Source organism: Ursus americanus, chromosome 9 (genome assembly GCF_024610735.1).
Source record: "Ursus americanus isolate L20-20 chromosome 9, mUrsAme1.1.p, whole genome shotgun sequence".
NCBI lineage: Eukaryota > Metazoa > Chordata > Mammalia > Carnivora > Ursidae > Ursus > Ursus americanus.
The window spans coordinates 50,825,007-50,840,684 of NC_142135.1; the positions used below are offsets into that span (position 1 = coordinate 50,825,007).

Here is a 15,678-nt window from a genome sequence, read left to right on the forward strand (position 1 = left end):
CTTTCTTACTCGATCAGAGTTCACTGGAGAGAAGTCCCACAGCAAAAGTGCCTCCCAGAAAGAATACTCAGTGTCTCCTTGTAATCGAAGTTGTTCCTGGAGGAGCTGCTCCTGGTCTGTCTCTTCACCAGCATCAGGTCACCGTTGGTGCCTAATGTGGCATCTGCTGCCGTCTGGTGTTTTCATTCTACCACATGGTTCTCATTCTGTCTACAACCTTGGGGTACCCAAGTGCTCATCCTAAGCATCCTCTTTCTCTTTCCCTTCTTCCCTCTTCCCTACTCTCTTTCCCTTTCTTCCTCTTCTCCTTCTTTTTCTAGTTCTCCTTCTCCCTGACCTCCTCCTCCTTCTCTCTCTTAAATGTCATTTCTTCAGTGCCTTCTAGGAAGCAGAGACTGTGCCTACTGTCGGCCAGAGCCACGCTAGACCACTCCAGATGCTCAGTCCCTCGTCTCCAGAAAGTTCATAGCCCGCATGTGCCTGTGCCTGCTTGTCTTCCTCAGTTTTATGCCAGAGCCTCCAGCACACTGACTGACACTTACTAGACATTTGATGAATAGGTGGCTGATTACCTTCTTTGTATTTAGTCCTATTTATGTATGAAAACCACATGATGTATGTGCAAGTTTTAAAAGCATATAAAATATAAGTGGGCTGAGACTGGTAAAAGTGAAGTTATGAACAGAAGTTTGGAAAACACAGTGTATTCGTTCCTTGTGGGTTGAAGAAAGTTCTTATAAGCACAAGTAGCAGTGTATATACTATTATGACTTGAGGAGGCCAGGCTCGTTCTTCTGTTCTACCGTATATTTCCCACACCTGAAATTTTTCCCTTGAAAAAGGATTTATTTTTGAAAACGCAAATACTTCTAGTAATATTACAATATTATCTGTCATTTATGCCTTAATCTGATCTAAATCAATCTGATCGATTCCCTCCTAATTCAACAATGAACTATACAGAACTTCCACATCATACAGAATGCCGAGCCTAAGGTATCCAAGGATGAATAATAAAATACTTACCCCCAAGTATTGGGGTTATATAGTATACCCAGGAATGAAAAAAGGAATAACTTAATGTTAAGTGAACATAAAGAAGAAAACAAACTTGATGTGTGTGTGTGTGTGTGTGTGTGTCCTCCTGGACATTTTCTTAGTGATATCTTCTAATATCACAACTGGTTCATTTGTACATTCCTTGCTGATTTTCCAGGTTCACTTTTTCACTTGCCCACAGCCAGTTCTTCATAATGATGCTTGCTTTATCAAATAAAGACAAAATCGGACACATTTTACATTCAGAAAGTGCTTTGCCAGCTCTTTAGTTGGTTCCTACTTGCGCCGACTACACTATGAACAAGCAGTCCCTTTTATGAGTAAGAGGGCAAGTGAAGAAGTTACACAACCCTCTTGAAGTCACAACACAAATCTATAATTAGCCACCACCTTTCTAACTGATGCACAGCCTACTGGCTTAGTCACTCTTTCCAAAACCATCACTATTTGAAATCACAGTGTCAATGATCAGACACTGTGAACAAATATTCAGTGAATGATACACAAACTAAATGAAGGCACCTTTACTTTGCCTGTTAAACCTAGCATAGGAAATATAAAATAATTCTCACATTAAAGTTCCCGATAATCTGGGGTGGGGGAGAGAACCAAACAAAATATGCCTAAATTACCTGCCAAAATTTTATCTTAAAACTTTAAGAAATCCCCAAACATTGGTAATAATATTACATTAATATAGGAACTTTGTTTAAATAAAAGGAGAACCTTGGCATGAACCCTTTCTTAACCTATCACACACATGCTGTGAAAACACTCCCTCTCATCATGGCTTTGTCTCTACTCTTTATTATCCCAAGATTGGGTATGTTTCCTCTTCAACTTAAAAATTGTCAGAAAAAATACCCTCATTTCCTCCAAAAGAAATAAACACAGGCAAAGGTCAGAGGGATGCATTCCATGGAAGCTGTCCATAGTGGAACAAAGTGCAAAGCAGTCAGCCTGAACCAGAGAGGGCTTGTCCCCAGTCAGCACTGAGTGTCTGGGGCCACATCCCTAGGCTCCACATTTCCAAAGCAAAGGAAGGCTTTAGTCACTGTGTTCAGCCCTTCTCCATGGCTCTGGGGTAAGAGTATGGTCTGGTATGTGCATTTTAATGTTGCTATTTGAATATTTGTGAATAAAAAAGTCATTGTTCCTGTGGGAATTCCTTTTACAGCCAAAGGCACATTTTCTCCCATGTACCTTGTTTATAAGGGCCAGTCTCCTCCAGAAGGAGCTTTCTCTACCCTTCCTATGTCATTCCTCACTTTCTTCTGCTGCTTTTCCATCATCTATCTGCTGTTATCCCTGCTCAGCACCTCACCATCCCTTGTGAAGGAAATTACGTCTACTTACTTTATCTTTTATAATATACCTTCCTAGTGCCACTATATCTTTGTAAAACACGGATTTGAGCCTATGGTTTTATTGGTTTAAAACTCATACATAAGCAATAAGAATGATTATGTAGCCTAAACACAAACCTCGTTGCTTTTGTTAATTAATGCATTAACCCAGCAAATATTTAGTGAACAAGTACAAGGAACTTGAAGTAATGGTTGAGATAAATTTCAGGATGGTGAGGGGAGATCAGAAATGAGGAGAGATTGGGGATGGGCTGAAGATATCACTTATCTTGCACACATTATATGTGTACAAGGGGGGAGGGCAGAGGGGGAGAGAAAGGGTGAGGGAAAGAATCTCAAGTAGAGTCAGTGCTGAACGTGGAGCCCAATATGGGGTTTGATCCCATGACCCTGAGATCGTGACCTGAGATGAAACCAAGAGTCAGAGGCTTAACCGACTGTGCCACCCAAGCGCCCCAGAAATGCCATCTTATTTATTACTTTGTCCCCTCATTGCACCTAGCACAGTGCCTTGTACATAGCAGGTTTGCCAAAAAAGGTTTTGTGAAAAAATTTTGCCAGCATGAACTTTAAACAATGAAACAAGATTTGAAAATGTGAATGGTATAATTTCTACTAGTTTTCAAGAAAGGATGACCACAAAATTTTTGGTTAAATCTGAAGTTTCTTCATTAATACACAAGGAAGATATTTTTCAAAGAATGTTGAATCCAAGGTCTTATAATGTTGAATTGTTGTTTAGTGTGATTCTCCTTATTGTATTCCATCTATTCATGTAACAATCCATCAACACTGTGGTGAACGATACTGATTTTTTGATGAGGGCACATTCTATCTCATCCAGGCAGCAAGATTAAGCCTTAGAAACTGAGATGAAAGTAATTTATGGAAGTACTAGGCAGTTGCTTATATTCCAAGTTATACTGCAAAGTAGACACATAAAATATGACGTTGAGGTCTTTGGATTAAATTTCTGGACAGTTTATGGTTCTTTGAAAAAATCAGGAAAACTGACAAACCTTTAGCCAGACTCATCAAAAAAAAAAAAAAAAGGATTCAAACAAAATCAGAAATGAAAGAGGAGAAATAACTGACACCACAGAAATATAAAGAATTGTAAGAGAATATTATGAAAAATTAGATGCCAACAAATTGGACGACCTAGAAAAAATGGATGAATTCTTAGAAACACACAACCTCCCAAATTTGAATCAGGAAGAAATAGAAAATTTGAACAGATTTATTACCAGCAATGAAATTGAATCAGTAATCAAAAAACTTCTAACAAACAAAAATCCAGGACCAGACGGCTTCACAGATGAATTCTACCAAACATTTAAAGAAAGTTATTACCTATTCTTCTCAAACTATTCCAAAAAATAGAAGAGGAGGGAACACTTCCAAATTCATTCTATGAGGCCTCTATGACCCTGATCCCAAAACTAAATAAAGACACTACAAAAAGAAGAGAAGTATAGGGGGGCGCCTGGGTGGCACAGCGGTTAAGCGTCTGCCTTCGGCTCAGGGCGTGATCCCGGCGTTATGGGATCGAGCCCCACATCAGGCTCTTCCGCTATGAGCCTGCTTCTTTCTCTCCCACTCCCCTGCTTGTGTTCCCTCTCTCGCTGGCTGTCTCTATCTCTGTCGAATAAATAAATAAAATCTTAAAAAAAAAAAAAAGAGAAGTATAGGTCAACATATCTGATGAACATAGACGCAAAAATCCCCAAGAAAATATTAGCAAACCAAACCCAACAATATATTTTAAAAAATTGTTCATCACGATCAGGTGGAATTTATTCCAGGGATGCAAGTGTAGTCCAAGATTTGCAAATCAATTAATGTGATACATAACATCAATAAGAGAAAGGATAAAAACCATATGATCATTTCAATTGCTGCAGATAAAGCATTTGACAAAGTACAACATCCATTCACGATTAAAAACTCTCAACAAAGTATGTTTAGAGGGAATATACCTCAACATAATAAAGGACACATATGAAAAACCCACAGTGAATATTCAATGGTGAAAAACTGGGAGCTTTCCCCCTACAGGATAAGGATATCCACTCTCACCACTTTTATTGAACATAGTACTGTAAGTTCTAGCTCCAGCAATCAGACAACAAAAAGAAATAAAAGCCATCCAAATTGCTAAGGGAGAAGTAAGACTTTCACTATTTGTAGATGACATAATACCATAAATAGAAAACCCAAAAGACTCTACCAAAAGGGGTGCCTGGGTGGCTCTGTCGTTAAGCGTCTGCCTTTGGCTCAGGTCATGATCCCAGGGTCCTGGGATCAAGCCCCACATCAGGCTCCCCACTCAGCAGGAAGCCTGCTTCTTCCTCTTCCACTCCCCCTGCTTGTATTCCCCCTCTTGCTGTGTCTTTCTCTGTCAAATAAAATCTCAAAAAAAAGAAAAAAAGACTCTGCCAAAAAACTACTAGAACTGATAAATGAATTCAGTAAGGTCACAGGGTACAAAATCAACGTACAGAAATCTGTTGCATTTCTATACACTAATAGTGAAGCAACAGAAAGAGAAATTAAGAAAGGAATCCCACTTACAAATGCACCAAAAATAATAAAATACCTAGGAATAACTTAAAGAGGTGAAAGACCTGTATTCTGTAAACTATAAAACACTGATGAAAGAAATTAAAGATGACAAAAACAAATGGGAAGATAGTCCATGCTCATGGATCATAAGAACAAATATTATTAAAATGTTCATACTACCCAAAGAAATCTACAGATTTAATGCAATCCCTATCAAAATACCAATAACATTTTTTCACAGAACTAGAACAAATAACTCTAAAATTTACATGGAACCACAAAAGACCCTGAAGAGCTAAAACAATCTTGAAAAAGAAAAACTGGGGGCTCCTGGGTGTCTCAGTCAGTTAAGTGTCTACCTTTTGGTTTTAGCTCAGGTCATGATCTCAGGGTCCTGGGATGAAGCCCTGTATCGGGTTCTGCACTCTGTGTGGAGTCTGCTGGAAATTATCTCCCTGTCCCTCTCCCTCTGCTCCTTCCCCTGATCATGCTCTTTCTCTCTAAAATAAATAAAATCTTTTTTTTTTTTTAAGAAAAAGTTGGAGGTATCGCAATTCCAGATTTCAAGTTATACTACAAAGCTGTAGTAATCAAAACAGTATGGTCCTGACACAAAAATAGACACATAGATCAGTAGAACAGGATAGAAAGCCCAGAAATAAACCCATGATTATATGGTCAATTAATCTTTGACAAAAGAAGCAAGAATATGTAATGAGAAAAAAACAGTCTCTTCAACAAATGGTGTTGCTACATGAAAAAGAATGAAACTGGATCACCTTCTTAAACCATACACAAAAATAAACTCAAAATGGATGGAAGATCTAAATATGAGACCTGAAACCAAAAAAGTCCTGGAAGAGAACACAGGCAGCAACATCTCTGACACTGGCAGTAGCAACATTTTTCTGGGTATGTCTCCTGAGGCAAGGGAAACAAAAGCAAAAATAAACTACTGGGACTACCTCAAACTAAAAAGCTTCTGCACAGCAATGGAAACAACAAAACAAAAAAGCAACCTACTGAATGGGAGAAGATTTCACAAATAACATACCTGATAAGGGGTTAGCATCCAAAATATATAAAGAACTTACATAACTCCACAGCCAAAAAACAAATAATCCAATTTAAAAATGGGCAGAAGACATGAACAGACACTTCTCCAAAGAAGACATACAGATGTTCAACAGACACATGAAAAGATGCTCAACATCACTCATCATCAAGGAAATGCAAGTCAAAACTACAATGAGCTATCACCCCACATCTGTCAGAATAACTAAAATAAAAAACATAAGAAACAAGTGTTGGTAAGAATGTGGAGATAGAGGAACTCTGGTGCACTGTTGGTGGAAAACAGTATGGAGGTTGCTTAAAAAATTAAAAATAGAATTACCCTATGATCCAGTAAATCATACTACTGGGTATTTACTGAAAAATTACAAAAATACTAATTCAAAAAATATATGCACCCCTATGTCTATTGCAGCATTATTTACAATAGCCAAATTATGGAAGCAGTCAAGTGTCCTTCGACAGATGAATAAAGAAGATGTGGTATATATAACGGAATATTACTCAGCCATAAAAAAGAATGAAATATTGCCATTTGCAACAACATGGATGGAGTTGGGGGGTATAATGCCAAGTGAAATAAGTCAGTCAGAGAAAGACAAATACCATCTGATTTCACTCAGATGCGGAATTTAAGAAACAAAACAAATGAACAAAGGGGAAAAAAAAAAGACAAACCAAGAAACAGACTTTTAACTATAAAGAACAAAGTGATAGTTACTGAAGGGGATAAGGTTGCCCATATTACACCATTGAATATGAGTGAAATAGGTAAAGGGGATTAAGAGTACACTTACCATGATGAGCACTGAGTAATGTGTAGAATTATTGAATCACTATGTTGTACACCTGAAACTAATATAACTGTACATTAACTATACTGAAATTAAAATAAAAAACTTAAAAATAATTTCTGGAAAGCTTCTTGTTTGAAGGAAATCTCTGTCTTATATGATACATAACTTAGTGGACTTGTTCATAGAATATTAGGATGGCCCATGTATTTGGAACATAAACTGAGTTGCTTTTAAAGACACCATCCCCTTAAGTAACTCTGGCAAGCTTATTTTGTTCCTTTACACAACTGACAACATGAAATTTTTTCATATAGACCCAACAACCTTCTTATATATTAATTCTTTCATTGCTATTTAAGTTACCAAGTTCCTATACTATAGGTTACTATTTTTGTTGATATGAAATCATTAAAGGAGCCAGCTGTTGTTTCTAGAAAATTTCTATATGCCATTTCTCCAGCAATGATCAGATACTAAATATGTTAACACAGGAACATGAGGCTACCGGCCCATCGAAATATTCCTAAGGTAATTTTACAGGAGTGTTACTGGACTCTCAATTCAATTTTATTGAATACGCAGTTACGGGGTATGCACCCGTAAATACTCACAACAAAAGCTCCTGGTTAATGGAGCTTGGACTCTGCTCTCCAGGAACATATATCTGTACTTTTGTCATGGTTTTATGGGAACATATATCTATGTGTCATGGGTTCATGTTGGTGGTCATGTTTAGGTGAAATTGTCATGAACAAGAATGGAATCTGCAAACTCCTGCTGTTCTCTGTGTCTGGAACATCTTTTGTCTCATCTTTCCGTGACTGTTTTCTTCTCATCCTCTAAGCATCAGCTCCATTGTCCACCTCCTTTGACTGACCTCCCTGAACTGCCCCATCTAGTGTTGCCAACCCTCGGAGCAGTCATTACATGAGATTACCTCATTCCGTTTTCTCCAAAATCACTACTTGATGTTGGTTTATTTATCTCCTTGTATATTATCTTTTCCAGACTAGAATGTATGAGAGCCAGCAAGTGCCTGATAAGGTTGCCCATATTGAATCCCCAGGGGCTGGCAAAGTGTCCAACACACATGTTGAATAAACAAATAAACCTTGGTGTCACGATGGGACTCTAAAATAGTGCTACTCAACAGAAACATAATGTGAGCCACATGTGTAATCTCTGATTTTCTAGTAGCCAGGTCAAGAGAGTGAAAAAGAAATATTAAATTAATAAAGTAATTAATTAAAGTAATTAATTTTAGTAATTTAGTAATTTTAGTAATGTATTTTATTTAAAATGTCATAATTTCAACATTTCATAGTTTACATAATCAGTGCAAGAATTTTTAATGAGATATTGTACTTTTTTTATATTGTCCTCAAAGTTCAGTGTGCATTTAATACTATTAGTACTTCTCAATTCAGATTCTAAGTTTTCTTTTGAAATGCTTGATTGACTTTTAGATTTCATAAAATTTAGCTATTTCTATAATTGGGAGAGTAGATTCACATACTCAGGTTCTCCCACACATATTTAAAAGTTTCCCAGTTACTGTATAAGGATCATTTTTTCAATTTTAATTAAAAGTAAGTAAAATTAAAAATTTAATTTCTGAGTCATATAAGCCACATTTCAAGTATTCGGGATACAGTATTTGGACAGGCCATCTCTAAAAAATGTTTAAATTGCAGTGTTAAAATACACATGATTATTATTCGTGTCTGATAATCATTTGAAAATCTGTCTGAAGCAATCTGTTACTAAAAGTAAAGCATCAACATATATTTTGAAAAGTAAACCATTATTCAAAGCCTGGAAAAATATTTGCAAAAAATATATCTGATAAAGGACTATTATCCAAAATATACAAAGAACTCTTAAAACTCAACAATAAGAGAACAAATGCCCCAATTAAAAATGGGCCAAACACCTTAACAGACACCTCACCAAATAAGATGTACAGATGGCAAATAAGCATATGAAAAGATGCTCCCCTCATACGCCAACAGGAAAATGCGAACTAAAACGGCAATGAGATGCCACTCCACACCTACCAGAATGGCCCAAATCTAGACCACTGATAGCACCAAATACTAGTGAGCACGCGGAGCAAAAGAACTCTCGTTCGTTGCTGGAGGGAATGCAAAGTGGTACAGCCACTTTGAAAGACACTTTAGTGGTTCCTTAGGAAATGAAGCATACTCTTACTGCATTATGCTCCTTGGTAGACAGCGAAAGGAGCTGAAAACTTATGTCTGCACAAGAACCTGCATGCGGATGTGGATAGCAACTTTATTCATAATTGCCAAATCTTGGAAACAATCAAGATATCCGTCAGTAGGTGAATGACGTAAACTATCATACGTCTAGACAATGGGATGTTTTTCAGCATTAATGAGAAATGAGCAATGAAGCCATGAAAAGACATGGACGAAACTTAAATGCATATTATTAAGTAGAAGAAAGCAATCTGAAAAGGCCACATACATAGCTATATTCTGGAAAAGGCAGGACGATGGAGACAGTAAAAATTACTGTGCTTGCACAGATTGGGGGCTTAGGGATGTGGGAACTAGATGAATAGGCAGAGCACAGAGAATCCTTAGGGCTGTGACAATACTCTGTGATATTATAATGACGGATACGTGTCATTATACTTTGTCCGAACACAGAGAATGTACAACATCAAAAGTGAATCCTAACGTAAACTACACACTTTGGGTGATGATGATGTGTCAACGTAGGTTCATCCTTGGTAAACTGTGAGTGACGCTGATCACAGGGAGGGCTGTGAATGTGCTGGGGCAGGAGGCACCTGAGCAATCTCTGTCCCTTCCTCTCAAGTTTGTCGTAAACCTAAAGCTTCTCTTAAGAAAATCTTAAAAAAGATAAAACAAAACCAAACCAGAACAAAAAAGCAAACTATTATTAACTGAGAACATCGTCAAGTTATCACTGTATTAAGATTGATCATTTTTATTTACTTGCTCATAGGAAACAGATGAAATTTAATAGGAAGTCTAGCCGGAACAGTACAACGCCCACAGTCCGTGGATCTACGCAGCAGTCCAGAGCGCATGAACATTATTACCGTGCCATAAACAGTGCAGCAGTTCAAACTTGCTATTGTAACACGACTTTATCAGGCCTTGCTAGCAACTTGTTTGCCCAACGAAAAACCTGTCCTTTATAGAATTCTCTTCCTCAAACGTTTCTGGGAAGCCGTCAGGATACGTACACGGGTCTGTGAATCAGTTGCGTGTGCGGCAGATACTACTCAGCGGGGTACACAGTGTAGTCATTCATCACGATGCCATGTTTTTATTGCTTTGCTCTTTTCTAAAATCTCGGTATGTTCATGGCAGTTTGATGCACATATGAACATCTTCCATCATTCTGGTATGCGGTAGAAGGAGGTCGAAAGACAGGAATACTTTAGAAAAGTAATCTCATGAATTATTCACTACGTAAAAGAAGGAAATTAAATTTTGATGGTGTGTGGCCACCACCGCTTCTGATCATTTTCAAGTAAAGCGACACCATTTAGGTCTGGATAAATTCTGAGCTCATAATAACACAGTTCAGGAACTGGAGGAATTCTCTCAGTATGAGGAACATATTTTGGAAGGGGGCCTATTTTTTTAAGGCCCCAATTCTATGGAAATAAATTCAATGCTCTCATTTAGGGGATGGAAAGAGTGAGATGAAATCATTATTAATTTTATTGAAGAATCTGTAAGGTAATTCTTATGTTCCTCAATTCAAAAGAACCACGTAACTGTAATTTTAATAGAAACTCCAGAAAAGGGGGTCAAAGTTCATCCCAAGATAATTAACCTATTCTACACTGAGATAAATATGTATGGAAATAATAGGTACAAATTCAATGCCCTGAGCATTAAACTCAAAATAGGAATGCTGAAAATATTTTGTGAATGCTTAAAAATAATTTGTACTCTAAGTCAAATGACCATTTGCCAGGGAGAACCAAAGTTGAGAAATTTCTATTAAAAACATGACTCAGAGGAAAAATTGCAGAGGCTGGTAATGAAGGAAATGATCTGATATCGTCCCCAATTGGTTATTCCAAAGATCACATGATCTGGGCATCTTTAAAAGGAAGTTATCTGGACTCTAGAAGGTCATAACACCTTCCTGACAGCTACAGCTTTTTTCTCATCTTGAAGATAATCCTAGAAAGCTCATAAAATGTGTGATGCCTTTGTGGGTACCTGGAAACTTAGCTCCAGTGAAAACTTTGATGATTACATGAAAGAAGTGGGTAAGAAAATCCATTGTGGGGTGACTGGATTTATAATTTTTCTCTGGGGGAAGAGGGGTTTATGACTGCTTTTCATTCTGGAAGCATTCGCCAGATAGGAAATGCTGCTTTCTCTACAGAGGCTATAAAAGTAGCAAGTGAGAATCATTTGTTTGTAGAACATTCTAGACCAAAGTCACAACTAATGCTTCCTACAGGTGCGCCAATATGAAAAGGGTCTAACTGGAATTTTTATGGTCCACAGAAATGACAAGATTTTATTTCACTGCTGAACTGGGGTAGCTTTGTTTTACTTGGCTCTTTGCCTGTTTCTCTATCATTCTCTTTTGCATACAAAATAAATAAGACTATATTTATTTCCTAGTATTGAATAATTCCTATTTGAAGTGGAAAGCACTAGAGTTCTCTTTTTTAATGTAATTTTTAAAGTAAACCTATATTAATTAATTATTTTATGTTCTCACTGCCAATCTGTTAAAATGTGTGGTTGTTTTATGGGAGCCAAAATCTTAATTTCAGAGAATATGTTGCTTTAAGGGGTTAAATATTTTTTTGACTAGGAATTACATGGGATGCCGTAGGATTATCAAGTAAGTCAAAAGGAATATGTTCTATCCATAACATACCTCCTCCTTGATAATGGAAGCTTTCAGGCTTTTAGATTCTGCTAATATTGCCAGTGTGTTGTGTGAATGTTCCCTGGATAATTACTGTGATGAAACAAGGGGGTGCGGAGGCTGGTTCTCACTCAGACAGCTTCTACCTTGAAAGCTCCTCTCCTCACACCCCTATGTATGATAAGGTTGTATTCAGGGGTAGCAAGTTGAGGGGGGAGAGTTTATAGGGGTTAGGATTTAATCTCTCTGTCTCAAGACTTTATCTTTCCCTAAATTCTATAGTATTTATATTTTTTCCTTTCCTGTAAGTACAACTGTTTTCTTTGTTTATAGACAGGAGGGAATTTAGGGACTTCAGCATAAGTGAGACCTAACTTTCTAGAATATCAACTAGTGGTGATTCAGTAAACTAATTAGTATGTGCTCATACAGAAATGTCAGGATTTGAGGTTATTCTGCTACTGCTTTTAAGGAACATTTTACACTTTTAACATTTATATTTAAATTCTTATGCCACAGTGTTATAAAATTATAAAGTACTGGTGATAATGAAAGACAATAAGCTAGCTCCTGAAATTAGTTGCTGTAACTGATGATCATACTTTCATCAGTCAAAGAGGGACCCTGGAGAATGTGATTTTTCCCAAGGTCAGCCATTCTGGAGTTATACCTGATGTTGCATCCATTCATTATACTGACTCACTCTATGTATGTGAAGTTATATTTTGTACCAGAGCCAGGACTTGATGAAGCAATGTATCTTTCCAGCTGCAGACATTCTCCAGACAGGGAGCTAAATAAGAGCCTCATCATCACTGGTTTTGTACAGTATTTCTCTCCCTCTTACGCTTATATCTAACCTTTGGCATAAAGAAGTCGCCCTTAGTAAAAGAAGTAGCTTAGGTTTATGTACCTGTGTTAAGAAATTGAACATACCTACGACGGTCATAAATTCTGTACAACATATGCAGTGGCAGCAAGTTCCCACTGTCCACCTTAAGTTATAAGCTGTTCATCCCTTACCTTACTTACGTAAGAAAAAAGTCCCTTTTTTAAAAGAGGGGTTTTCAGCTCATGTGATTAAGAATCAAAGTATTGATTTCTAAACTTACTAAAATAGTGATTCTTTTAAATTTTGCCTTTTGGAGGAATTAATCAAAATCTTCATTTCATAGTAATTTGGAAAAGCCAAGAAAATAGGACTTGGCAGCAAATGCCATGAAATGCGACTTTTGTACACCCAAACAGATTATTTTGAAATGGAGTAACTCTATTGGTTTTAAAAATCCTATTGAGAATTCTTTGACTATGGATTTTTGTTTTCTAAAAAGGAAAGGTCGAGGTGACCCAAGTGTTTCATGAGTTGAGTAAAATGATATTTGCTGCCCTAACGGTTGAGATGGCCAGTTAATTTGAGAGTACAGTGACTTTATACATACATATATATATATATGTATATACATACATATATATGTGTGTGTGTATATATATATATTCCAGAAGACTTAATCTTTTTCAAAATTAACAATGTGTCTCCCATGGAGTTGTATGTGAAACCCAGAAGAAGAAATTTAGATAGACTTACACTTAAGCGTGCCATGGGTTTTTTTGAATATTCGCCTGCTTTACTTACTTGCAGCAGCTGTTTTATGAGGCTTTTAAGAAACTCACTGGTGTCTTTTTCCTCTTACGCACACACACCCACCTATACACACTAACCTACCTGTACACATACAAACACACACACACATGCACTGCAGCTCTGACTTCATTAAAGATGTGAAGGAAAATTGTGAACTTGCCGTTTTTTCCTTTCCACAACTGCAGGCGTGGGCTTTGCCACCAGGAAGGTGGCTGGCATGGCCAAACCCACCATGATCATCAGTGTGAATGGGGATGTGATCACCATCAAATCAGAAAGCACCTTTAAAAATACTGAGATTTCCTTCAAACTGGGCCAGGAATTTGATGAAGTTACTGCAGATGACAGAAAAGTCAAGGTGAGGACGAAGGCGTTGGGGCAGAAGAAAAGCATGGTTTCTAAGACTGCTGCCTGTAAGAAGCCATTTTGTATAAAAGCAGGGAAACTGTTCTATCACAGATCAAAGACCCCTGACTTCCTAGAGTTAAACCCTATTGCCTTTGATATTTAGTTGGTGAATCCTCTCCTTTCTATAAAGTTGTCTTTATTTTTTTTTTAAAAAGTGATTAACACAATTTATTTGTCGTACAATACATAGATTATTTGAAGTGGACTAAAATAACATAACAATGTTAGAGGATGTTTATGAAAGAGTGGAAGCAAAAAAGGAGAAAAATTACCTCTAAGACTATCACCTCAACATAAATTCATTATCTCTGTTTTTTAGAGTATTATTTCAAGTTTGTGTTTTTGTATAATATTCTGATCATAAAGCATTATTTGTATGCTATTGTTTTTGACACTCATTTTTTTTTGTTTTAATATATCCTTACAATTTAGAATGACTAATGACCTCAAAATATTCCTTTATTCAAAGGTGATGTATTTTTTATTTTATTTTCCTCTACCATATACCAATGTAATCATTTTTTATTATGCTCACAGAGCATCATAACCTTAGATGGAGGTGTCCTGGTACAGGTGCAGAAGTGGGATGGGAAATCAACCACCATAAAGAGAAAACGAGTGGATGATAAACTGGTGCTGGTGAGTCTCTTCTCGTTGCTTAATTCTAGACTCTACTGCTAGGTCATCTTATAATCACTCTTCTACCAAACGAAACAGTCATGCTTGCTCACATAGAACAAAAAAGGTGACTCCATTGGGATCATGGTTTCGCTCTGGCAATTGCCCCTTATGCTTTTAAGTTCAGTTCAGTCAAGGTGTGCTGTCCCCCAGAAAGCATTCTGTGCCTGCTCTCAGCATACACCATTTGGTATGATGCACTTCCGGTTATATTTCTCACTCACCTTATACGTCGTAAAGTTCCTTGAGGGGAAGACTTATGTTTTATCGGTTTTTATATCTCCCTAACTTATTACAATATCAGGTATATATAGGATCCCAGAACGAATATTTTCAAATAAATACTGTTTCCTTCCCAACATTAAAGGAGACAAAAAATAACCCATGATGTGGTCCTGTAATTGACCAAGAATTTTTTGTGTGTGTCTAGGAATGTGTCATGAAAGGCGTCACTTCTACCAGAATTTATGAGAGAGCATAAGTCAAGAGACATCGAGCTGAAATTTTCATCGAACTTCTGTTGGATATATTGCCCAAATGTGTATTGTTATTTTCTACTAATTAGCAAGCAACTAATCTCCCTCAAACTGATTTTATTCAATGTGATGTGTTTGTTCAATAAAACTTTTTAGATTTAGAAGGTGATGTGCTGATTTATTGTATCGGATCCTTTCTTACTCATAATCCAATGAAGGATATAGAAAATTGTGTTTTGCTTTGTTTCTCATGTAAGTAATATGATTTTTCATGGTAATCCAAGGTAAAAAATAAATACTCATGCATTTTCCGTTGTCTTAGGAGATGATAAATTTGCTATTACTGAATATGCAGTCCTTCTGTAGCGTGTTTACAGTCAAGTAACTCTCGCTCAAAGACCTATGGTAGTTTCAAGTGTAGTGAAGTGCCCACGCCAGCTGGGCCAAATCCTGCCATTTCACACCTACCTGTCTTGGAGCACGGAGAGAAAGAGCAGCAACACAGGTTGCAGAACTATATTTCTAGAGCATAAATTTTAGTCTGAAAAATTATTGGTAGACCAAGCTATCTCTGGACTCTCTCAAAAATTAAGTGAAAATAATCCCATAATATTCATTCATGAAAAGAGATGACAGGTGGTGATGAGTAATGACACAAGTGTTCTTATAGTGGTTTCCAAATTTTTCTTTTTTCTACTAGTGGAACTTTT

At 37.0% G+C, this 15,678-nt stretch overlaps 1 protein-coding gene across 1 annotated transcript; it reads left to right on the forward strand.

Annotated features, from left to right (window-relative positions):
* The first annotated feature begins 10,990 nt into the window (after positions 1-10,990).
* Positions 10,991-15,132, forward strand: FABP4 (fatty acid binding protein 4). Its single transcript, XM_045806062.2, has 4 exons — positions 10,991-11,147; positions 13,592-13,764; positions 14,352-14,453; positions 14,923-15,132. The coding sequence occupies exons 1-4, from the start codon at positions 11,075-11,077 to the stop codon at positions 14,971-14,973; spliced, it is 399 nt and encodes a 132-aa protein (XP_045662018.2). The 5' UTR covers positions 10,991-11,074; the 3' UTR covers positions 14,974-15,132.
* Positions 15,133-15,678: the final 546 nt, after the last annotated feature.